This window comes from Pavona decussata, unplaced genomic scaffold (genome assembly GCF_977016875.1).
Source record: "Pavona decussata unplaced genomic scaffold, jaPavDecu1.1 SCAFFOLD_106, whole genome shotgun sequence".
Classification (NCBI taxonomy): Eukaryota; Metazoa; Cnidaria; class Anthozoa; order Scleractinia; family Agariciidae; genus Pavona; species Pavona decussata.
The window spans coordinates 148,924-175,678 of record NW_028145520.1 but is presented as its reverse complement, the minus strand read 5'-3'; the positions used below and the strand labels follow the sequence as shown (position 1 = coordinate 175,678).

Sequence of the window (26,755 nt, the reverse complement as noted above, 5' to 3'; positions counted from 1 at the left end):
GTTCGGGCTGCTTGTCTGTCGGTCGATCGGTGGTTCTTTCTTCCTTAACCTATCTCGCTCTTTTTGGCGTTTTTTCCATTTGTTTTAAGAATTTTAGATCACAGAGTGTCTTTTTTAACAAACCAAAATTATTTCCTTATCCGCAAAACTTGTGTAACACCTGAAGGAATATTGGTAACCAAGCCTTCCTTGTAAGGAGTGTGATATGTCATTGCGTGACATACAAATGATATGCATGGATTGAAGAAGTCAAAACGACAGTGTCGCTCAGTAAAAAAATCTCGCTCAATGGTCATTTTTTTACGATGAAACAAGCTCAATGGTACGTTAGAGAAAGATAGCAGATATGGTGTATTGAAACTGCGAAGAAAAGCGCCGATGTTTGTACAAGAGCCACCCAGGTATCGTTCAGATAGTTGTTGATTTCGTAAACTCGCTGTCAGAGGGAAGATGGTAATTTTGAAGAGAAAGTAGGAATGAAAACCAATCTACAGCCACTGTTTTAGCAAGGTAAACTTGTAATGTTGACCTTCTAATCAAATAGGTGCTAAGCACTAAGATTTGCTTGGAATATTGGCTCCGATAACAGAGACTAATTCGATTATTTGTGTTTGTTGACAAGTGGAGTTTGTGATTTTCTCGACATAGAGCATGGTTTTTTCGTGCAGAAGTTAAGAGCCCCAGACTAATTTTTATATCCTTGAAAAGAAGACTATTTCCACTAATCACAGCCTTAATTTCAAGTGCTTCTGAGTTATACCGCATGGGAAAAATGTTTATTGAAAAACTGCTCCAAAATGAGATTTTTAAACAGTGAAATATTGGTGATTTTCAAACTCGTGCCTTGCATTCCCAGTTTAGTAAACAATCCTGGTTTTAGACTTGAATCATTTGCCAATGACTCTTACACAAATATACCAATTTGAAAAAACCGTGCTTCCTTCTGCCCTTTACACGAGCGAAGTTCTTGTGTTGTTACTCGACGCACTAATTTCCGCCATTTTGTGACGGTCGGCGCCCGTTACAGCTATTGGTAATTTTCTGGAAAACAAAAGTAGAGCTGAACATAAGAAATACACCACGTTTATTAACTCATCATAGAGTATGTCTGAGCAAAATATGAGGGTAGTCAATTTTTGAACCCTGTGCCATCACTCACTCGGTCATGAAAAAAAGGCGCTCTTAAAAAGGAGAGATATGGCGGAGCAGTCGGGGTTAATGGAAGGAATGTCAGTGTCTTCTTTGTCTTCCTGCCAAAGATCACTGATTAACCAGTGGTCCAGCCTTCTTTGAATAAAAGGGTTTCTTTGTCTCCAAGTAAAACGTTTCATATCGTGATGTCTTATGCTCCAAATATGTATTAAATCGTGGTCCAAAAATTGTTTACTGCTCTTACACATAACTCCCCCATTCAAATAATGCAAAATTTCTCCTTTCGAATTCAGTTTTCTTAAAAAAGTATTTCATCAGGCCTAAACACTATATATTTGCTACTTTTGATGAAAAAACAAGATGATCTAAGATCGTAAGTCGGGCTATAGGTAGGCGTGCTGTTACGAATGTTGACCATTTATGGTGCGCAGTGGTTCTTAAAAGAAATACTTTTTGAGGTACCAAGGTCCTGGCTTGAAAATGTTTTTCACCCCTAGGAGGTACCAATTCTAAAACAACACACTGTCATATATTTTTGGCTTAATACCCTAACACGTATCACAGAAGCTGCTGCCGTGGACCTTTTAAGGCTGAACAGCCAAGAGGTACCTTAAAGGTATGACGAACACCCCAGTCCTTTTTATTTAAGGAGTCGCCCCTTCCTGGGGGTGATTTGTACAGGCCAATAGATGCATGTGTGAAAAAAATATGAAACTGTAATTGCACTGATATATATTTTATTGTGAAAACATTCCTTATTTGAACTGACCGACAGGTGAAAGTGAAAGCTACTAGGTAATCGTACTGAAGTTGATCTAAGACATAATTTTATTCTACTTACAGTGTAGCTGAAACGCCGTGGTCCGCAGTCCCCTAGTGGATGCAAATTAGATGACTGCGGGACTGCGGTAGCAAGTTTTTAAGTTCTAGATTTTAGTGGCCGAGTATTCTGGAATCTAGCCGCTAAAACGTTTAGAAAAGTCAAATTTCGGTATGGTAACACAAACATATTAGTTAATACTGTCAACGTGGTTTGACATGTCGGGAAAATTAACTCAACAGTGAACGCGTGGGAACGGTGTCCTCTGATTGCTTGACATTCTTGGAGGTATTTATGGCGAGCCAGAGAACGAGGGCTTTCATAAACAAAATTTGGATTACCCCTACTTAAGATTTCAAGTTTAATGAAAACAAACAAGGTTAAAATAAACGTATGAATGTCTGATATCAATGTCTGATAAAGAAATATACTCAAGAATACAATGGTGAAAAACTCCCGTTTACTACAATGAAATAAAGAAAAACAAATCTCGAGGACAGTGTTTGTGCTATTGACATGCAATTTAATACCTTTTGTTGTCAAAATAACTTCACATAGCTTGTCCTCATCTATTTCTTCTATGGTATCCGCTTCATTGTTATCTTCGTAGTACTTTTCAGTAACACCTTCCAATGTGGAAGTGAACAATGAATACCGTGTGGTTTGGTCACCTTCTTTGACCGAAATACGTGGCGTCCTAATTTTCGTAGAATTCTTGATGAAAAATCGTAACTGTTCATACATCTGAGCATTGGCGAATTTTGCTGAGATTGGACCTTCTTGGAGCAAGTCACTCAGTTGTAAATGGAATAGTTGGCACAAATAGGATTTTTATGTTCCATGCCGATTCATGTGTATTATCTTAAGTTGTAAGCCACCTTTCATCTTATCTCTTTTGTAACAATATCTTTGCCATTTGGAAATTATTTTTCCATTAATTAAATCTTGTTACAATTCCATATACATTTTATCTGGTATATTATCTTGGAGAGGCCCAGTCAGGCGCCAAGGATGGGCCACGCTATATTCCCATCTGGCTATCTTTCCACTGCCATTCTGACTTGACGTCCGACAAGTGCAGTTTTCATTTGAAGGCCCACCTCCTCCCCACTCCTTTCCCCGATTTCTTTGATTGTAGTTATTTCGTGCGCGTTTTGTGTGCCCCCACCTTTACTGGTCCAGTTAGCATATACTCGAAATAAATTGTTATTGATAAACATTGTTATTTTTCTATTAAAAGCGGCTTTGGGGAATTCCCCATAGCCATTAACTCCATGATGTGGTGATTGATTGTTATCTGACCAGTAAACGAGCTCAGTCAATGCAGCACTGAACAAATAGCAATAACTTGGTTGATAACAAAGCATGAAAACATGAAACACCATTATGTGTACGCTTTGGATGTTGTCACAGGTTACTTCGTTTGTTTTGAGTTCGTCTTCCGCGTGTTTGATTTGTTGTTCAGAGATGTCCGGCAGATTTTCACTTAATTTGTTAAAGACGGTATCTATCACTGACGGAAACTATTTTACACCTTTAAACTGTGTGATGACCACTACTGTTTCGTTGTTATCGGTGGCATGGTTGATTTGCGTGGCTGCGTTCACCCGCCTGTTCACCCAAAATTACATCTTCTTCTGCGTGGTAGGAAAATTTGGTTAGTTTGCATGGTGTGCCACTTTCGGCTTTGATTTCCACATTGGCTTTATGTTTTCTCGGTGAAAAGCACACCATTTGTTAACATATTCGACATGGCCGCCATCGACTTCGACATCATGGAAAGAAGGTTGCGCCTTTATTACGTGTCTGCGGTATTCCCCATTGCACGTGATGGAGCTTTGAGGAGAAATACGAGGATAAACCTATAGTCGGTTCGCCCGACTAATAAACAAGTGCGTGAGTAAGTGACCACTCAATGTAGGGCAAATTTCTGTCAATTTATGTCATTTTTCCTCTTTTAATGTATTTTTGAATCATAGACCTGTAACCTTTTTTATGAGAGTACATTTTCAGACATTCTCAACTTATTTCAGGGGGTTGAACCAAACCAACCCGAGATCCGTTGCAGAATTTAAACTATAAAACAAACCCAACAAGGAAACATTGTTACCAAAAATATCGACCAGACACTAACATTTGCTACTTCCAGTTATAATCATGGCACAGTGAAGGCAGTTCCTTGCCCATCCATTACTGTCTTTATACTTGTACTAAATGCTTTCCGATCTAAATCAGCCATTGACTCCTGAATAATCATTTTCAACAAGCATGTGGAGGCAATAATTACTGAGGCCTCTGAAGACATCTCTACCATCAACTGGAGAATGTCAGTTGGAGGTGGTGTTGAGCTTCCTGTTGTAAACTTCAAACATATTTCAATATCTGCAAAAAAGAGAAAGTCAAGCAAAGAAAACTTAAAACATTGATTTATTGTTATGATGATAAAAGGAAACCAGCCAGATTTTTTGATCCACAGTTAGGATGAAAGACCTTGATGTCTCTAGCCTGGCCATCCAACTCCTCATCCGTGATTGTGGAGAATGGTCTTGATGAGGTGCCATGTTTAGCAAGACGCCGCTTATAAGAAAAAGGGTAAGTGGATTTAGGCGCTGTAAAGGATCAATTCAGGTTCAGTCTTCAAAAACACAACAACATTTAATTACGTTCCTCCAATATTCTCCATTTAAAATCGAGCACATGGGTTTTCAATCCCATGATACTAGGCTAACAGCCTGTTACAAAATAGGCCCGTAAAGTGTGCATATTCCTAACATCCTCCCCCCTGTTTACCAGTAAAGGAATACTACAAGCAAGTAATGAGTAACTGGAAAGCACAAGTTAGAAAATGTTCAGTGTTCATTTTTTATTAAACAAATTAGTTAAACAAGTTTTTCAATCCGTGCTCTTCTCCTTCTCTCCGACTCTACTGCAGCTGATGTTCTGGGGTTTCTCCTTGGTTGAATTGGCTGTTGATGGACCTCATCAGGTTGGTTCACTGCAGAATGTCCATGGTTGTCCAAAGCAAAGAGGTCCATTTCCACTTGTTATCTGCTACGGGTACAACAGTTGAATTGGACGTCTCAAGGTAGAGGATCTGGGGCTTTTTGGCTTCACTCTTGTAGTCGCGCCTCTGACAAGACCATGTACTCCAGTTATCAAATGTTCAACCTTGTCAAGTCTCCAAAATCCTTGAGGTCGTTCCTCATCATGCCCGACAACAATGTCACCAACTGCTATGGGTGTTTGGATCAGTACTCTTGGCATAACATCGATGTGAGTCTCGGAGCTCCACCAAATACTCAATCTTCCAGCTATTCCAGAAATGGCTCATCACATTGTTAAGGTGGTTCACTCTCTTGCTTGAGTCCTTAGATGACAGTTCAACATCAGGATCTGATAAGTCTCCGTTATTGCTTGTGTCAGGTAAGCTCAATAACCTTCATCCAAAAAGTAAGTGTGATGGCGTGACTGGTTTATCCACATCTTCAGAGGATACATATGACAGCGGTCTTGAATTGAGAATCAGGAAATCTCCATTGATTTTTCTTTGCCTTGCTGTATATCGCAAGGTCAAAGGTAATCACGGCGTTGGCTTGACCCATTGAGGCGCTTATCTTCTGTGCATGTTTCAGTACTGTGTAGATGGTAGAATAGTCATTGGATGATCCATCGACCATAGAACAGTAGCCAATATGGCTGACTATGGGCATCTCTGGATAACGAATAGCGTTGAATTCTCCCCGGCTTGGAATCTCTTGTTTGTGCAATGCTTCTACAATAACAGCCTCCCCCAATTTCATTGGACAAAGTCGAAGAAGAGCCCAGATGAAATCAGCGGTACGAGCGGTGCGTATTTCATCATTTGTATCCTTGCACCACTCCATGTAACCAGAGCCAATGTGATCAGTAATAGCTGGACATCTTCGAAGAGGACGCTTTTCAATGTCATACACGGTGCCGGTTGCCTGTAATGAACATCGCTTGGTTCTCTGTTCTACTAGGGTGGGGCTTTGATCAGGACCAAACGTTTTCATCTGATAGATCGCCATCATAGTAGCATCCGTAGTATTCTTGCCATTGAGTCTCCTCATTCAAATTATTATTACCAGGCTTAATGTTAGTTGGTATTACAGTCCTAAATGCTTTTACCTTAGCACGAACTTCCTCTGCAATACTCGTATTCACTGCACGCATCTCATCGTAGGAAACACAATGTCCCATTCTGTTCAACAGTTCGATAAGGTGCTTGGATGATGTGAGATGGTGAACACACATAGCCAGGCTCGTATGCTTTGTATCACATAATTTGTCATTCGTCTTCCATGTTTGTTGACTGGCTCAGCGCATCAGATGGTTTACCATGCTTATCCACTGTGACTAGCAGCTTGATTAGCAAATACAGGCAGTCTGGAATGAGTTGTCTGGCAGTCTCCATACTGACATCTTGAGTGTTAAGAGGTTTGGTCAGAATGCCTGTGCATTTCTTTATCTCTTGTTTGATTAAGGTTGCAACACGATGTATTTCACTAAACTGTGGTGAGTCATCGTTAACAGTTACATTTCCATTTGCAGGGGGCTGGAATACTGCCCATGCATTAAGAATATCCTGTATATTAATGCCACTTGAGTAAACTTCAGACTTACTCTGGTCAGCTGGTTGATGGAATACAGTCGAACTGGAGAAATGCTTCTGCAGGTGTATCTTGAGATTTTGGGTGGTGTAGCTTTCTGGATTAGCGGCACCTTTCTGTGTGAGAATATCCCAATATTTGCCTAGTAGTGACATCATATCGTATGCTCTGTCCTGTTCAATACCAGCGGCTAGATCAATTACAAATTCTTGGAAAGCCCTTTCATAGGGTGAATCTACGGCTTCACCCTTGGCTAGACAAAGCGTGCTTTTCTTACTGACATTAGTCGTGAAACAGTTCTTGTGATATTTGGCCTCCGCTGCAATAAGGTCTCCGTTAACGTTATTCAAAATGTGTAACATGGAGCTATCTCCTTTTCTTTCTGCTGCTAATCGGATGCTTTGACAGGCCTCGAATGTGTGCAGGTTAGTAAGATCTCTACTCTTTTTATAAGTCTTGTTCTTACGTATCAAACACTTAGATTAATCCACCGGGGCCATCCCTGACTGAAATGTCCTACTAGAGACGGCGTCATCTTCGTTTTGGCTTGACTGCTTCAAAAGATCACTAGAAAATGTATTGCGAATATTTTGCTTGCTTGTATATGATGCATAACAATTTGAGTGCCAAGGTACTCTGGAGTCAGTAGTAGAATTCACAAACCTTGCCGCACTTCCTGATCACGACGTTGCTCAGACGCTCTGGTCACTTTTGCAATATTGGTACGCCTGTGTGGTCAGCCTGACAAATAACGCATACTTTACTAACGAAGATTACCTTTCGTTTCTTTGGTTTTGGAGGTAATGGTATGGCGAAGCTATCAGGGAAGGGTTCTCTATCTTCACTAGCCATTCTTCAATCTAATAACGAATTGCATAGTGATATATGAAAGAAAAATTAAAGGGAAATATGAAAAAAAATTTAAGAGTCTAAAAGAATATCATGGCGTGCAAATCTAAACATTGTTTAAGGTTGTGTCTTTTCGAGGATTGTCACACCCTAATAACTAATGTGACTATAACAAGTGGAAAAAAGAGAGAGACGTGGAAAAAAAGTTTTCTTGGCTAATAAAAGTTTGAATTAAGCTAAACGAGATATAGCTATTAGATAAAAGTACATACAGAGATTGCACAGCATCGACCATGGAGGCCACCACATTAGACATTATAGCCTAGATTTGGAAATTCTTGAAAACGAGTATACAGCCTCGATTTGGTTCTCCATGGAAACGAGGATACTTGTAACAATGAGCTGCTTCACTCCAGTTGAAAAGCGAATAAAGGATACAATTTCTAGCCACAAAATCTTTTATTTCATTTATAAATCAAGTTGTAAAACTAATATAGATGGCTACAAATCGTAGTTCAAAAACCCTGACAAGAATGTGTATAAAGTTGAAAACTTTTGAGTAGCCATAAACGTATAATTTATACGTTCATGGCAGTGAGGACGATTTTTTATAGGTTAGTTCTAGCACTAAAAGAGAATTGTTGGCCTCTCAGAGGTCACATGCTCAGTCACGTGACCTTAGTTTGCATAATTTGAGCATGACTGGCCTTTATATCATTAAGAGGTAACGATATCAGATTTTCTTCATAAACAACTTTAGATACAGCCATAAACAGTAGCTACCTGACTGAGCCTCGTTTTCATGTTGACTTGTAGATGGACAAAAATGGTAATCTTTTTATTGTTCCAGGCTGAATAAGCAAGAATTTGACTGAAACTGTAGAATATACGATCTGTTCAAAGAAAACAACAGAAAATAAATCGACAATTGATAAATTTATGGAAGTGCAGACGTTTGAATATGCTATTTATAGCTCTCAAATGCTAGTTTTGGCCTCTCGGCTGTCACGTGCTCAGTCATGTGACCTTATTTTGCATATTTTGAGCATGATTGGGATTCGCATCACAAAGATGTAACTACGTCTGAAGATTCCAGGCATAATAAACATTAAAGTTTAGGCATTATCAGTAGTCAAATGGCTGAGCCTCGTTTTTTAAGGGGTGGCATATAAAAATACCCCCTTTACTCGTGACCTATACCACAATTGAACTGTACAAACTACCTGACATTGATCATCAGGCCTTATTCTATCAAAATCCGCTATCAAACCTTTTCTGACCCCATCATTGTACCAAACCCTAATTTTGATGTCTTGGCTTCCGGACTGAAACCTTTACATACAATATAGTAATACAAAAGAAAAACAAAAGGAAGATTAAATTAAGTTAAGAAGTCACAACCGCGTATCAGGAATGCACAGAGAGGTCCACTTGTTCCTATATTTAGTATAGTTGTCGTTTTTTATTGCAGTTTCTCTAGTTTTGGGGTCTCAGACTTGTATCTAGCTAGATAGATATAATACCAGGCAATTAGCAGGTAATGATTGAAAGCGTGAAAGAAGGTGGATTTTGGTTTGTAACCGTACAAAAATTCAGTAGCACCGGGATTTATTTCATCAGAACGCTAGAAGTTCCACCAATTTAAGACATCCTTCCAGAAAAGTTTTACAGCAAGGCACTCTAAAACTTATGGATGGTAGTTTCAGTAGGGAAGTTTCACTCCTCACATTGGGGTGAAGTTGTTATGTTCATTTGCAAAGGCATCTATTGGTGGGAATAATATTATGTATAAGCATAAACTGGAGGCCTCGTAGTTTATTGTCAATAGTAATTTAAAAAAAAGAAGAAGTTCATTAACAGCTCCGGGGTTTAATTTTTGTTCTTTTAAAAAAGCTTCAGCTAGTGGAGGACAAAAAGACATTTGGGCGAGAAACAGGCGAGCAAGTTTAGCTGAGACGTTTTGCTAAGTTTTGAGACGGTTCTAATGATTTGTTGGTAGTTGTCTGGTTACTTGCTGAGATAGCGCTTTTCCAATCTTTAGGAATTGCGGCAAGAAGACCGGCATAATCGAGAAAGGTACAATGAACTCTAAAACTGCGTTTTAAGTTTTCAAAGGAGAGAAAATGACCCTGAGAAACCAGGAGGTTGTTGATTTTCCTAATGCCTTTGTTTGCCCAGGCTTTATAAAATACCGACTTTCCATCTCTCTCACATTGAAACAAGAAAGAGCCTCCTAACTCTTGGAGCATAGAATTGAGGAACGCACACCAGTCACTATTCTCCGACGAACAATAGGGATCCAGATTTTTCTACATCCACAAAATTAATCACATTGAGGCCACCTTTGGATATGGGACCAGTCAGCGTATTTCTTTTGATTTTGTCTGGTTTGAAGTTTCATATAAATGGAAAGGTTATGCTATTGACCTTTTTGGCAAACTCAGCAGGTACTTCGAGGACAGAACAATTATAAATAAGTTTTGAAAGTGCTAGTGTTTTGACTTGTTTATTTTCAGCCCAGAAAGTGCTAGTGTTTTGACAATGGAGATTCTTCCCAAAATTGTTACGTGCCGACCTGAACAAAGGTTTAAACCTTTTTCAGTTTATCATGCCGTTCGTCAAAGTTGATTTTACATCCAACGCGCCTTTCATAGGCAAACACTACCCCAAGTGTAGAGACATACTGCTTCGGCCATGAAATGCCAAAAGGCTCATCTTTTCCGAATCCAATTTTCCACGATCCTAGCCACAGACCTTCAGTTTTTGACTCGTTTATTTCAGCCCAGAAAAGCTACCAAATTGTTCAAGTTGAGAAAATAAGGATACAGCCGAGGAGTCGTCGTGAATAAATGCAGTAGTATCATCAGCATACAAAGTGAGTTTAGAAACCTTATTCCCATTCTTGACACCTTTGATCGAGTCATTTGTTCTGACCTGATTAGCAAGAGGTTCTACAGCAAGAACAAAAAGCAACCCTAAGAGAGGACACCCTTGTCTCACCCCTCTTTGCAGGGAAAAGAAATCTGATGCGTATCCATTATTAACAACACAACTCGAGATATTATGATAAAATGTACAGACCCAGTTACAGAAGCTTGGGCCAAAGTTCATTGCATCAAGCACTTCGAAGAGGTATTCCCATTCCAAGAAATCAAAAGCCCTTTCAAAATCCAGGAAGAGAATCATTCCTTCTTCTTTTTCGTATTGATTGATAATATTGGAAATTAGACGGATGTTTTCATCTATGAATCTACGTTTGATGTATCTTGTTTGATCCCTTCCTATAAGATGCGGGATAACTTTCTCGAGCTGTTTTGCGATACATTTAGTTGCAAGTTTGTAATCCGTGTTTAGGAGTGAGATGGGGCACTTAGGAGGCAGAGGATCCTTATTTTTTTTGGAATCAAAGAAATAATCGATTGTCTTTGGGAGATGGAGAGTTCTCCCGATAGCGCCCCATGATTGAAACAATCAATCAAGGGACTAGTGATCTCATTCCAGAAACAAAGATAGAACTCAGCTGATAAACCATCAGTGCCGGGGGTCTTATTATGTTGCACTGTTTTCAGGGGAGACAAATTCTACTTCAGTAGTCAGACCTTCACAGAGGCTTTGCCTTACATTGTCTAGTTTTGGCAACAATTCGGAGTTGAGAAAGTTTGAAAAACGAGCGGGGGAGGAACTTTGAAAAACGTATAGTTGCTGGTAAAAGTTTCTCATTTCATTCAATATGATTTTTGGGTCCTCTGAAGAGGAACCTTCAGCACATTTCAGTTTTTTTATATGCTTTTTGTTATTGTTCCCGATTCATACCATCGAGTTCTGCTTGGCACAATGGAACTTTTAGTTTTCTGCACAGCAATTTGGTCTAATTTAATTTTTAGCATTCGAGCTTTGCATGCGAGATGACTTTCTTCTTAAGCCGCATCAATACAAGAGTTCAGATTCTCAAGTTTTCGAAGAAGTTCCAGTTCTGTATTTCTTTTTTCCCTAGCTTTATTCTTAGCGAATCGAATAGAGAAAATCCTGATCTACATTTTCACCATTTCCCAAAAGAGCCTTTTGTCGGTGACATCGTTATGTATTTCCCTAGCGATTTTAATAATAAACTTTATTTTTGAAACAAACTCTTTGCCTTGTAGAAGTGAATTATTAAACTTCCAAAATTCTGGCCATCTTTGTTTTTGTTTTTCTTCTGGACTGATTAAGATGGTGACAGGTGAGTGATCAGAGTCATAGTAGGCATTAATGTCAGTTTTGGTAACACGGTTTAAAAGTTGTGTCAAAATTAACCAAAAATCTAGTTGACATTTGACTTTCCTGAGCGATTCGCCAAGGAAAAGCACGTCTCATCTGCCTGTTTAGTTTGCCAAACATTGACTAGATCAAGGTTGTTACAAAAATCTTGGATCACTTGGACTACGTTTTTCTTATGGAGGACGTCTTTGCCACCCACTTTATCAAAAGCCGGCATTGGACAGTTAAAGTCGCCACCTACCAAGATCTTGCTGGTAATATTACAACGAAGCGGATCAAGGATCTTACTGAAAAAATTGATTTGCTTTTTTTAGTGGAAAATGCTTTTTAATGACACAAATTGATATTAATGCAGCAAATTAGTTACTTGCCTACATAATTATAATATTACAACTAATATTACTCATACTAGCAATATAATACAACTAATTAACACTAATAATACTACTACAGCTAAAATTATTACAACACTAAAAACACCAATATCACTAACAATAGACGGTAAGAAAAAAAAATTCAAACAAACTAGAACTAAATGTTTAGGAAATATAATGTAAGTAAGTAAAGGTTAAATTAAATTAAATTAAATTTTAATACTTATATAGCGCCCTTTAACATCTAAATGATCAAAGGCGCTTTACAATCCAAGAAAGCTAATTACAAATCAAATCAAATCAAATCAATTCTTGGTTTTTGAGGAGAGGGGAAAACCAGAGTACCCGGAGAAAAACCTCTCGGAGCAGAGTAGAGAACCAAGAAACTCAGCCCACTTATGACGCCGAGTCCGGGAATCGAACCCGGGCCACATAGGTGGAAGGCGAGTGCTCAAACACTGCGCCAACCCTGCTCCCCAAAACATCGCTCGTTTTTATCGTTTGTTTTCACTTGTCTATGTATAATGTAAGTAACATATTAATTAGTGTTACATATGTCACATACAGAAAGCGAATGCATATTAAAGCCTTTAAATAATTAAGCATTTACAAGAGGTGACACTATCCATTTAGCTTCAAAGAAATCCTTTGTTTTTTTTACTATGGAGACTTATATATTTTTCCGTTTCATATTTTACAGCAATTTTCTTTTTAAATCCATATATATTTGGAAGAATTTGACTTCTACTATCCCACAAGTACAATTTCCCAATCATAATTCCAAAAAACTAAGATAAAATGTTTCTGAAGAAATTAAAAGGTCTGCTTACTTTTGTTTTCATTAAGATTTATTTTAAATTTCAGGCTTAAAGCCCTTAACACCTACAATCCTGGCCAAAAATTCCTGGGACAGAACACAAAATAACATTGCCAATGAACATTTTTATTCTGCACATCTTAAACCAGTCTCTAAAATTTTTATTAAGCTATCTTTGCATTTTTTGGAAAGCCCCCCTCCCCCCAAACAATGTTGAGCAACTGGAATCATTCAGCCTGTAGATCAACACAGCATCGTAACAACATTGCTTGGGGGAGGGGGAACAGTTTGTGATGAATTTTGCAAATCCTCCCATTATTTTTGGCCAGGATTGTAGGTGTAGGCTAAAGCAAAGTTACACAATAGGTAATTTTAACAGTTTAGATCTTCATATCAAAAAATTGATTACTGTTTTTTTTTTTTTATTAATTTTTTTTATTTTAATTAAATTAAAAAAAAATTATTAAAAAAAATAAAAAAATTAATTAAAAGAATATATAAAAATATTTTCTTTTGTAAGAACACTTTATTGAGTACTTCAGACCAATGCATTTCATTAATTATATTACTATATGATACTACATTACAAAACAAAAAAGAAGCATACTTAACTATAGTTACCTACACGACAAACTAGCTACACAACTTACAATACAGCTAACACCGCTGCTAACAATTATATTGTTACTTGCAATACGATACTAATTACTTACAATACAGTACTAACGATGTTTACTATTCTTATGATGCTTTTAAAACTACAAATTCAAGCAACAAATTACACAATAACGCATTACTTGCTGGCCACATGGCAGCCTTGCAAAGCAATAAAGCAAAAAAAAAAATGAAATAAAATTAAAGATTACTGTTTATTTAATGTGTAAAAGACGTGCCATCATCTCTATGTTTCTATGGCAACACTGATGTCCTATTCTTAAAGTTTATTCAAGCCTTAGTGGACAAGGTAACTAGCCTGACCACATAACTTTATCTTTGGTACTTACAGTTTGCTTCAAGGCTGTAAATACATTCACACAAATTGTGGTAACTGTCTGCTTCTTTGTCTTTCCTCAGCTGGCTAAGACTAAATTTAGGTTGTATTTCGTCTATCAAGTTGTTGGCTGTAACACTATAACCAGCGCCAGCAACAAATGCTGATTCCCACAATTTAGGTGATTTTTGCACTGCACCAAGGACACCACATGTGGACAAACCTTCCTGTAATTGCACCAACTGTGGGAGTACCTCCCCCACTTGCCGATTTATGCAGATTGATCTGAATCAGACCAGAGGATGAACAGATGATTTGGTGCCAAATATACATAAGAAGAATATTTCTTTCTGGAATTTTAAAGGACCAGTCCATGTATAACCATCGTTCTTAAAGTCAGGACTTCTTCATTGTATGTGATAGTAAAGCCTCAATAAAAGGTCACAAACAAAATCTAAATTATGGAAATGTGCTAAGAAATCCCAGCACTGCAGACATGCTAAGAAAAGTTTAACCCCCCCTCCCCCCCCCCCCAAAAAAAAGGTGAGGGCCAAAAGGAGGTAGGCTCTGATGCCTGATTTAAAAGCTCCAACAGATTCATTTGTGGCCATCACTTTCAATGTTGTGGACAGTTTGGACATGGCCACACAACGGGAAAAATGCGCTGCAATTTTTCCGGTAAAATGATTCTTTTATCTGAACATTTAATTCATAGGTGGCTGAAAACAGTGTTCAAGTTTCACATCACCGTAATTATACTTAATTTTGCTAACCTTCAAAGTAAACTTAAAACTGTTGTGAGCCAACTTTAGTTAACTAATTTAATTTTCATCAATATTTTGTGTTAACACTTAAAATTATTCTTGCATAAACCTACCTCACAACATTTTTAATTGATTCTTTTGTCTCCCTTGCAGGCACCCCGTGATAACCCACCTCTGCAAGAAAAGGATAAGCACCTTCTTCTTGCAAGATGTCTGGGAGCTCTTCATTTGTTTAAAAATATAGAGGTTTTTAAAATGCATATTTGAAAATTCATTTGTATCTTCCATTCCTTGAACAATGGGCCATATAATTATTTACAATTCTGTACTCAGCATAACTTTGCTTGTTTAACAAAATGGTGGAAAAAAGTTTGCACTTGAAAAGTTATGGACAGGTACTAAACAGAATCACAAGTTAAAACTAATACAATTTTGCCACCAAAAAGGAAAATGACAATTACAATGTAGCAATTAGAAACTTTTAAATATAAAATACAACTTACAGACCTTTGCAGTTGACAAACAAACTTTCCTACAATAATGCTTTTCGAAACATGACAAGCTAGAGGCTCGATTTTAGTGCTAAAGGGGATTTGAAAGCCGCATTCATAGAATATTTGTGGTCATTATAATTATGTAATGTGTCAACTCCTATTGTTGCGGACGAAGGCTCAAGTTTACAAAGAGAGCTTAAAACATGTTCTACAGCTGTCAAAACATGTAATTTTTAATTAGACTTCTTTCATCCCTTTCCGTAATTTCAGGTGCTTAACAAGGTGAGAAAAACTTTGGTCGATTGAAGTCACGTTCAGAGTACAAGTCATATATTCGTGTAACCTATAATACAATGTTTTCGTTTGACAGTCGAAAACTATTGAAAACCATCACAAAATTTCGTAAAGCACTCAATTTCCTGGCGGATATGGATTATCAGCACTATTTCTCAAAAATATTTCACGCTTATTTTACATCAAAATAGTTTCTAAGAAACCATCATACATTAAAAAAACATCATGAATGTTTCTGCAAGTGAATTTCATTTACTCCGGACATAAAGATAAATAAAATGTAGACAATAAACAATGATAATAATATTATTCATTTCCATTGTGTAAAGCGATAGAGAATTATCTGGCGATGTCTTCCCAGGAAAATGCCAATGTAATTTAGGAATTCTGTTATCTGCAGGGTTGTCTATGAAATCATAGACTGCCAAGATCACACCAACACCACAGCTAGCACAACCTTCCCCAAATGATGGCTGTCTGGGCATTCCAAAACGCTCAATTGGTAAGGTGATGTTCCATTTATTTTCTGAATTACATGAGACAGCCTTCAGTAGATAATGAGCAAATTCAACAGTGTTTCTTGGAGGATTCTGTTTTAGCCCATCATCATAGATTGCTTGTTGCTGTGCCATATTAAGGCAAAGGAGACCCCAGTGATTCCCATTTACATGGATTGGAGTAAGGATCCATATGACATTACTCAGATCTCTGCCTGAAAGATACGGCTTCAAAATGTTTCAAGAAAGCGAAGATTCCTTCTTGAAGCTCACGTTTGTGTAAATGATGGTAGATATAATGAATGTGACTTTCTTGACATGGCTTCCTTGCTGTGCCTCAGACATGCAGCATCAATTACAAACCACTAAGGTACCTCTCAGGAGCTAAGGTTGCAATGCTTCAGCATCAACAATCATGTCACCAATTCTAAGGATTTCTCTCTGAGGTTCACTGTTAAAAAGCAAGGTTCTAATTTCATTAATCTGTTGAGGTGTTAATGTGGTGCTTGTACTGTTCAGCCAATTTTCCTCTTCTTGCACTCTAAACTTAATGGAGGCAGCTCGTGAGTCTTCCATCCAAATGCGTAGAGCTCTGCTATTGAAGACCCCACAATCTCCAAATTTAACTGCAGTGTTGAGGTCCTCGTCATTGCTGTCTTCACCGCTTCCCTCATTCATTAGTTTATATGCCTTTTTGATTGTTGATTCTGAAGGCCTGACTGGGGACTGTAACAGATTGTTGAGACACCCAGGATCAACAACCAACTCGATGTCATCATCTGCAATTTGCATTACAGGTGGAAGCTTCAGGATAGCAAGTCGGCCTCTGGAACTATTCTTTGCAGCACAGATTCTTAAATCATGAAAAGGTTAAAAGGCAACTCTAGCGTCAATTATGTGACTGGATGTAGTTCTGCAACTGCCATTTGCGGGACCAGTAGCAGGGCTTGATGTTAAGCTTGTGGAAGGGCTGCTGACTAGGCCAGTAGAGTTGGTAGTATCAAATGTGTGACTAGATGTAGAGCTGAGATTGGTACATGTATTCATAGGACCAGAAGCAGGGCTTGTTGCTGAACTCGTGACAAGGCTGCTGGCTGGGCCAGTAGGGCTGGTAGCTGGCATGTTAGCTGGGCTGCTACCTGGAATGGCTGCAGGAATTTGAGGCTTTTCCAAAAAGGAAGTGACACTGGTCAAAACTGTAGGGAACATCTGCTCCCACAATGCATGATCATACTGATAGGTAGGGAAATACTCTGGTGACATCACCATTCATTTTAATCCTCTATCCCATTCATAAGAAAGGAAATCGTTGCCAAACATTTTGTTTAACAAGTCATTCATACTGGCAATCCAGGCCATGTCATCTTTTGACCACAACACCACTTTTTTTCTTGACCAACCACAGCCTCTAAAATGGAACAGTTTCCCTGATGTACAAAGAATAAGACGTTTGCATAATTTAAATTAATGAGGACCTAAATAAACAACAAGGCAACCCAACAGTTAAAAAAACGACTTTTTTTTACAAGTTTTAAGTTTAAGGGATGTGTTTTATTAGTATTCTGCTGCTCAAGAATGATATTGAGATAACATTTCGCTCGGTCTTAGTAGACTTTCCCTCTTAAAGAGACCACTAAACCAATCATCAATCTGCTTTTAGTCGGTAGTCTTCATAAGACGTGTTAATACTCCTTGCGTTCCGTTCGTTGTATCGCTTTCTTTGCTTCCCGGTTTTTCACTCGTATTTCTTCTAACCGGGAATAAAAAAATCGATTAAATGGCGTTAACTCAGAAAAAGACAAACACACAAACGCCATAAAGTGCGACTTTTTCATTGAGAATGTTCGGGTATAACTATGTTATTGAATCTATCACTAGCGTTCCTCTAACAAACCCTTTATTTGCAGCCATGTTTGGATCGCCTGTGGCTCTTGTAGGAATGGGACCTCGATTTTCATTATGGTTTCTCAACTGTGGTATTTTTCCCGCCGAAATGATCATGTGGTTGATCGTTTGTAATTTTTGTAAATGGCTGAAAGTTCTCGGAAAAAAAAAGCCAAAACAGATTCATACGGTGCATTAAAAACGCTTTAATCATGGCTCACAGCTTTGCATTGAGTCTCCCGCACGCAACGGTGACTTGGCTGTCACTTACCACATAGACGCCACCTCGGCGAGCGGCAAACGTTATAATAATTCAGTCCGCTTAAAAAAATAAACAAGCGCACAAAACGTTTATTGTAAACTAGAAAAGGATGTACAGGGGCACCCAAAGGAATATTTTGGTAAAATATCTGTTCGGATGGAAGGTTCCCTAAAAATTTCGAAAGTTTTCGCCAAGCGATCCCCTAGACCAGACTTTTTGAGGTTTTTCGGAAAACCATCAAGTTTCCCTAGAATTTTCGGGAATGATGTGCACACGTTTTATAACTCACATAATTTTCGGATGGTGTTTTTGTCCTCTAAAACTTTCGTCTGTCGTAACTATTCTAAAAGCTGCTAAAATTTTTGGTGAGAAAATGAGGTATTATCAGGAATTTACATTATTTAGGTCTGACAGAGCGTATAATTTTATCCCCTAACGTTTTTGGATGAATAGGTTATACGCCTATAATATTCAGATGAGCAGTTTATATTCACTCAGACTCCCGCTTAATTTTTGTAGTCACAGGTATAGCGAAAAACGTCCCCTAAAATTTTCTAACGAAACAATTGCTACTACGTGTCCTCGAACTTTCAGCAAGACCCGTCAGGATAGCTAAAACTTTCGGATGAGACAATACAATTTTAGTCAATTACGCACATGAAAATATCAATGGTCGCGAGATTTAAATTTGCAGGCAGGCCACAAAATTTTAATCAATTAATCTCTGTAAATGAATCATACCTTTTGGACGTTTGTGTTGCTTGGAAGAAAGAACGCGGACATGTGCCACAGCACGAAATAGAACGAGATTTGCTAGACTTTAAAACACGCAGTAAAGTTGTCATTTTCCATTCAATTTTTTTTCTTCTTGTTAATCTGTATATTTATATATTTATACTTTTTATATTGTTTCATTTTTTCTTTTTTTTTAATTTGTTATTTTATTTTGTCATCCGCATTTTCCCATCCGCCATGCGCAGCCATCCAGTCCGCGTTTTACAGATACCCTGTCAAACCAGTTGTCCGTTATTCGCAAACTTCGCGGAGCCTGAACACAATGACAACAACATCAAGGTACTCTTCAAAAAGTTTATTTCAAACTCGATAACTTACGGTTTTAAATACAGTCATTTAAACAGCATTTTCAAACAAGGAGTAGAATACTGACTTAAAATTACATGACAGGTTTACACAAACATAAACAAATTGAATTAGCCGAGACAACAGGCGGAATTGCCTACCATTCCCGAGGACAGCGGACATGAAGGTTTCAACGACATGCGGGAAGAACACACTGACTTGATTTTCGTGTCAAAGAAATAGATGACCACATTGGAATGGCGTTTAAAAAGTCATTGGAAGGAAAAAATAGTCATATTTCGTTATCTTCAAAAATAATCAAACTTACTGTCACCAAAATTCTGACCTTGACAATCCAAGGTCCACTGAAGTCTCATCGTCCAGAACAGCCATAATAGCTGCCAACAGAACGATGCCCAAAACGTATTGGAAAACAATATTCGGTTACCATCTAAAGTAGCCCTTCATTTTGTGAAGAAATTGAGCTGACTGTTAAATTTGTGATAACAACGCACACATGTGCGATCAGTCAGAAACTGGTCCCCAGTTATGTGGGAGTTATGTGGAAAAATGCAATTCATTGTCCGCCATTTTGAAACTTTAACAGGCACTATTTTCAGCAAGCATGCACAGTGGTTTTTCCGCCCAGTTGGTAGATCCAGGCAAGAGAAAAAGAGAGAGAGTAAGGGGAAGAGGGGGGAAGGGGGTGGAAAATGACTGTCAAAGGCAGAAACCTTTAAAGGGGTCTGTTTTCGAATTTTAGGTAGCTCCTCTGTAATGCAATTTCCAGCATTTTGTGGGGTAATTTAAAGTTGTTAAATTACTTTCCTACCAACTCAATTTTAGGCTAACTTGTTCACAAAAATGCCTTTGCTGAAACAATAAATATTATACAATAATCAAATAGAGAGCGATTTGGGAATTAAAAGCTAAATGGGAATTGCGGTTGCACCTGTGCTTACACTGAAGAAGTCTGATGGCATTCTAAAAATCAGTCATTTTGTTGCTGTTTACTGCTCTTACACGTAACTCCCTCATTGAAATGCAAAATTTCTTCCTTCGAGTACAGTTTTCTTTGAAAAGCATTTCACCAGGCCTATCCACGATATATTTGCTACTTTTGATGCAAAAAAACAAAAAACAAGAACGCGAGTAAGTGACCACTCAGTGTAGGGCATATTTCTGTCAATTTATGATTCTTTTTGCTCTTTTTATGTATTTTTGAATTATACACCTTTTTAGCTTTTTTTTACCATGAGAGCACATTTTCAGACTTTCCTAACTTATTTCAGAGGGTTCAACCAAACATACCGTAGATCCATCACAAAATTTACACTGTAAAACAAACCCAACAAGGAAACATTGTTACCAAAAATATCGAACACTAAAATTTGCTACTTCCAGTTATAATCATGGCACAGTGAAGGCAGTTCCCTGCCCATCCATTACTGCCGTCATACTTGCACTAAATGATTTTTAATTTAAATCAGCTATTGACTCTGGAATGATAAGTTTCAACAAGCATGTGGAGGCGAAAATTGCTGAGGCCTCTGCAGAAATCTCGACCATCAACTGGTGAATGTCAGTTGGAGATGGTGTTGAGCTTCCTGTTGTAAACTTCAAAAATTTTTCAATATCTGCAAAAAAAGACAATTAATATTCAAAGTAAAGCCAAGAAAACTTTTAACATTGATTTATTGTTATGATGATAAAAGTAGACCAGCCAGATTCTTTGATCCACAGTTAGGATGAAAGACCTTGAAGTCTTTAATCTGGCCATCCAAGTCCTTGTCCGTGATGGTGGAGAATGGCCCTGATGAGATGCCATATTCAGCAAGACACCATTCAATGGTTCTCGAGGACACATGAAGTAATCTGTGGAACTGTAAATCTTAAGTCTATGAGTGACTGTAACTGGTTGACGCTTATTTCATGAGAAGGATGCCCTGGCGTATTGCTATTGATTTGAAGAGTTCGTACTGAAGGTTGAGCTCAAGTTTTCTAAAATACGTCTTGCAGCCAAAATGTCTCCGTAAATATCCTCATTCAACCGCACAACCGAATCCAAGAAATTAACAGGAACGGCAACTTGGTCGTTTTTCACTAGGGTCCTCATGGGGTCTGTTGATACACTGCTGCTGATGTTTCGTAATTCTCTTTCAACAAGCTGGCGAAGAGCTGCCACAGAGTCGGCCATTTTGGATGTGGACACTGGTCCCCAGTCTTCCTCGGTTAAGTCAACCGAAAGTTGTTCCCAGACCGCTGAATATTAGAGGCACCATTTGTCAAAACAGAGGCACAATAAAAATAACAGTGGCTGAATTTTGGCAGTAATTGCACCTCATACTTAGGAACTCCTCGATCATAATTGGCAATCGCCAATCATTTTCTTTAGAGTCATGCGATTGCGATCTGAAATGAAGTGATGCATCCCAGCGTATCTCATTGGATTGCTCTTCCGCAGTTGTGGTCTCATTATTTCAAAGAAGCTGTTACTTGCTTTTTCACGGGCTGCCTTCAAATTCATAATTGATTCTTTGCTTTTTCAGACCTTTTTTCCAGGTCCTTTATCAAGGCTTGAAGACTGCAATTTCAGATTTAACTTCCGAGTGTTTACTCTGGAGATTGCATTGACTGATTCCAGGATAAATCGGGTTTTTACAATTGTTCTTTTGATGCCCGGATAAATGACAATTTGAGCAGGTCTTTGCTCGTTTGGGCGCGGCCCTCTCATACTCGTTGACTTGATATTACAGCCGAGTGCAATTCGCCCCTCAAGGAACTGGATATCGTCGGAAAAACTTTCATAAATAATTTTCACAAGTCTGATGATTCCGAAATTTGCAAATAGTGCAGAGCGGTAAGAAAAATTGACACAACAACTTGGGGACTGTAATCGACAATGGCGCTGGATAAATCGACTATTCGCATACATAGACCCGAAATTGTGAAATTATCGGACTGCCGGTCACAGAGTATTTTGAAAATCCTGTCTGGCTTCCGGACATCTAGACACAGCATAACAATTTTGGTTCCTTTTTTTTTTAAATAACTGGAACTTTTCGGATTTTGACCGTTGTGATTTTGACTGCTCGTGATTGGTTCGATTGACTTTGGCGGGAATTCATTGTTCTATCATGTGATGTGATTGGTCAACTAAAACACAACACAACAGCAACACTTAATTGAAAACAGAAAGTTACAAGATAGGTATATACTTACGCGCAAATACCTAAAGCTAGTCGAGGTGGGTAGGTATGACAATACTAAACGAAATGCAAATAAATTTGGTGTATATGTTACAGGTCAAATTTCAATTCAGGTTAAAAAAATTTTAACCTAGGTTATTTTTTTTTAACTAGGTTAAATCTTTTTTACCTAGGGTCTTTGCATAAGGATACTGTTTCAGTTAGTTTTAAGTAACATTAAGGTTAAGGCTGCTAGATGTATTTCAGTGATTAGGGTTAAGCGCTTATTTCAAATGGTTAGCTTTCATGGAAGGTTAGGGCTACTAGATGTATTTCAGTGATTAGGGTTAAGCCCTTAGTTTAGTGATTAGGGTTAAGTGCTTATTTCAAATGGTTAGCTTTCATGGAAGGTTAGGGCTACTAGATGTATTTCAGTGATTAGGGTTAAGCCGTAAGTTTTAGTGATTAGAGTTAAATGCTCAGTTTGCTTTTGTGTAAGGTTGGGGTTGTTTTGTTTTGGAGTACCCTTAAGCCACATTACATTGATTTTCTTTTCATTGATTTTCCTTTTACTTAAGTAAGGCTATGGACTCATTTAAGTTAAAAGATACCTAGAACAATACAGAGGAATGTGCTACTTAATTAAGAAATTGTCTTGAAGAGTGACAGTAAATTGGACACGAACAATGTTACCGATCTTTTTATTTATAATTCATTTCTTGTTTGCCAGCTGATGAAAAGGCAATCTCCTTGGAGTAATCAAAAACATTACTAGTAGCTGTGCATTTGTTTAAACGATTTGTTGAAATAAAAGTTGAAATTATTCCATGTCTTGTAACAACTTTCGTATAGTTATTTTCAACGTGGAGAACTTTGCCAATGAGGACATTTGGATGAAGAGGCGAGGTCTTATCTACCTTATCAATTTTTATAGCTACAATGTCATCGACTTTAAAGGAAGTTTTTTTACTCCTGGCTTGTTTCATTTTTGCATTATATTGCTCTTGATTTTGATTTACAGTTTTTTGCATCTTTTTTCTTTGCTCCAATTGCTCTTCTAACTGCCTTTTCTGGGATGATGAAGACGGTGTGACAGCTGTTGATGTTTCATCATTATCCTCTGTTGAGACACCATTGTTGTCTGTTTCCTTCCATGGTTTTGTTCCAAAGACTGCAACGTATGGAATTTGTTTGGTTGCATCATGTATGGTTATGTTTTTCTTGTAAGCTGCTTCACCCAGTACACTGCACCAACTGTTGAGCTCAGCCTTTTTCTCTCTAAGAATGTTACTTAAGTTTTCTTTGAAAGTACGATTGCCTCGCTCTACCAGCCCCTGTGTAGTGGGCGTTCTTGGAGCACCATGAACTTGTGTAATGGAATTTGTCTCTCAGCAATCTTTCATTTTTTTTGCCTGTAAATTCCTTTCCATTGTCACTATGCAAGGTGTGTGGAAGTCCAAACATTAAAAAAACGTTTTGCAGTGCTTGCACAACCTCCTCGCATGTCTTTGACTTCAGTGGAATCAACCAAGAATACTTGCTATAATGATCGTTAATGTGAAGCACCCATTTATGACTTGAAGTACACGAACAAGGCAAATTTCGAAAGTCAGTTAAATCAATTTGGACATGCTTCAGGAAACTATCGGCTGCAATTGGTTTAATAACAGGTTTCTTCATATAGCTTGTCACACTGCGTTGAGATTGATGTAGAGTGCAAAGCGACACAAATAATTCAGTTACCTCTTGGTTAATTCCTGAGTAATGTCCACGCACGTAATGGTCTGTCTTATCCCTGCCACGGTGAGCAATAGCAGAATGTGCATCGGTCAAGATTTTGAAGAGCTCACTTTTTGGAATAACATTTCTTCCATTTTTATCTTGAATTTTTCCCTGATACAGAGTCCACTGTGAAAGATGAAAGTGAGAAGTGATCATCGCAGTGAATTTTCCAATTTATGCAATTGGAAATTAGAAGCCTGAAAAAAATTCAGGCTTCAACGGGATTCGAACCCGTGACCTCCGCGTTACCGGTGCGATGCTCTACCAACTGAGCTATGAAGCCACTTCTCACTTTCATCTACATCCGCAGTTCATATATGAATCATTTCATATACTTTACATCGTTTCACTCCTCTCACGGGAAAATGGGAACCTACAATTGACCTCGCTCCCAATGTGTGGCTTCATAGCTCAGTTGGTAGAGCATCGCACCGGTAACGCGGAGGTCACGGGTTCGAATCCCGTTGAAGCCTGAATTTTTTTCAGGCTTCTAATTTCCAATTGCATAAATTGGAAAATTCACTGCGATGATCACTTCTCACTTTCATCTACATCCGCAGTTCATATATGAATCATTTCATATACTTTACATCGTTTCACTCCTCTCACGGGAAAATGGGAACCTACAATTGACCTCGCTCCCAATGTGTGGCTTCATAGCTCAGTTGGTAGAGCATCGCACCGGTAACGCGGAGGTCACGGGTTCGAATCCCGTTGAAGCCTGAATTTTTTTCAGGCTTCTAATTTCCAATTGCATAAATTGGAAAATTCACTGCGATGATCACTTCTCACTTTCATCTACATCCGCAGTTCATATATGAATCATTTCATATACTTTACATCGTTTCACTCCTCTCACGGGAAAATGGGAACCTACAATTGACCTCGCTCCCAATGTGTGGCTTCATAGCTCAGTTGGTAGAGCATCGCACCGGTAACGCGGAGGTCACGGGTTCGAATCCCGTTGAAGCCTGAATTTTTTTCAGGCTTCTAATTTCCAATTGCATAAATTGGAAAATTCACTGCGATGATCACTTCTCACTTTCATCTACATCCGCAGTTCATATATGAATCATTTCATATACTTTACATAGAGTCCACTGTTTACGTTTGACAGTTGCAAACTCTTTCTTTGACATTGACTCGAACGAGTGTTCGTCTTGTCCTAGCCAGATTTTGGCGTTATCGTAGAAGTCGTCGGAAATAAACAATGTTGTTTTGCTTTCTTTTCCCTTGCTTGAAGCTTTTAAGGCGTCCAATTTCTCGTAAAATACCGTTTCATCTGCACACGTGGCGATTTCGAAACGTTTGAGAACAGAAGTCCATGCACAAAGGTAACCGCGCAGGTATGAATAAATTAAAGTTCTGGTCAAGGGGAGTCTGGGACCAATAACTAATCATTACAAAAAATATGTGGTACTTTGCAACGATTGCTTGCGTGGTCAAGTGGATATGAAGAAGGATTACAGAGCGGAAGGTTGAGAGTTCGAATCTCGGTAAGTGCGTTTAAAAAAAAAAAGGAATATTAATTCTACTTGATATTTGAATGTGGGGGTGGTATGGTCACATGTGCCCAGGGGGGGTGGTTACTGAGAACGTCCGGGGTAGGTACCGGGGTAGGATGTGGGAGATAGGAAGGCAGGAGAATACAATTTTTTTTTATTCTTTTTCAGAACCCCCCAAAAATACCATGCCCCTATTTTTTTACTACACCCCCAAAAAAGGGAAAGCCCTTTTTTAGACAGTTGATAGGAAAAAATTACCTAGGTTAAAAAAAAAATAACCTAGGTTAATATAAAATTTGCCTAGGTTAAAAAAAAGTACCTAAAGTTAATTTTGACCTGTAACATATACAAATTGACATAATTAACAAAGCAACAGCAGCAGCTGAAATAAAACTTTAATAAGTAGTAAACAAATAAGTAAATATATAGGACAAAAAGGATTCGTAAGCTATATTGTTAGAAATTACAGGATTGTTACAAACTTAGAAGCTTTTCGTTATTTCAAGAATTGAAGAAGGTGTAAGTTGAGCAATTTATTTTTTAAATATTGATTAGTATTTCATTTATTTGTTTTTTGAATAATTTTCTGCTGTCAGACTTTCTAATATTATCCGGTAAAGAATCTCTGGTGTCTTGCCCAACGGTTGAATCATCACCATTACGTCGATGATCACTGCCGTTGTTTGAGTTGGCAAGTGTTGAAGATTCTCTATCCCATCTTCTAGACGTTTAGGTAGAGCTGCTTTCTTGGTTTTCACTAGTGCGCCATCAAACAGTGCCAGCAACCATGGAAGGGGGCCCAGCTCATGGACTAGCAACTGTCTGAGATCCATTTGCCTGCTTTGGCCAATTAAGACTAATCTAGCAAAAAGGTTTCTGTTTGTTCGTAGAATGACAGCCTTTCCTTCTTTTGAGACGGTGGTCTTCTTTTGTTTTTTGTCGTATGGACTTCAAAAGATGTAGCTTTTGTGAAAATAGAAAGGGATGACGCTTCGGCAGTAAACATTCCATGCTTAAAACAAGTTTATTATGAATACATATTCCCAAAAGTAGTGGAAAGGGAATAGTAATTTTTTGATACATTATTACGGTTGACACTTTGTCTCCAAACAAA

General features: G+C 38.2%; 1 protein-coding gene and 2 pseudogenes across 1 annotated transcript; all 3 read right to left on the bottom strand.

The window, feature by feature from the left end:
- Nucleotides 1-13,797: 13,797 nt before the first annotated feature.
- Nucleotides 13,798-14,884, bottom strand: LOC146471067 (uncharacterized; the record flags this gene model as incomplete). Its single annotated transcript, XM_085121213.1, has 2 exons — nt 13,798-14,176; nt 14,769-14,884. Coding segments are annotated over 2 exons (405 nt in total), but the record flags the coding sequence as incomplete, so codon positions are not given.
- Nucleotides 14,885-15,753: 869 nt separating this feature from the next.
- LOC146471066 (uncharacterized) lies at nt 15,754-16,618 on the bottom strand (annotated as a pseudogene).
- Nucleotides 16,619-23,035: 6,417 nt separating this feature from the next.
- On the bottom strand, nt 23,036-26,474 carry LOC146471065 (uncharacterized; annotated as a pseudogene).
- Between the last annotated feature and the right edge of the window lie 281 nt (nt 26,475-26,755).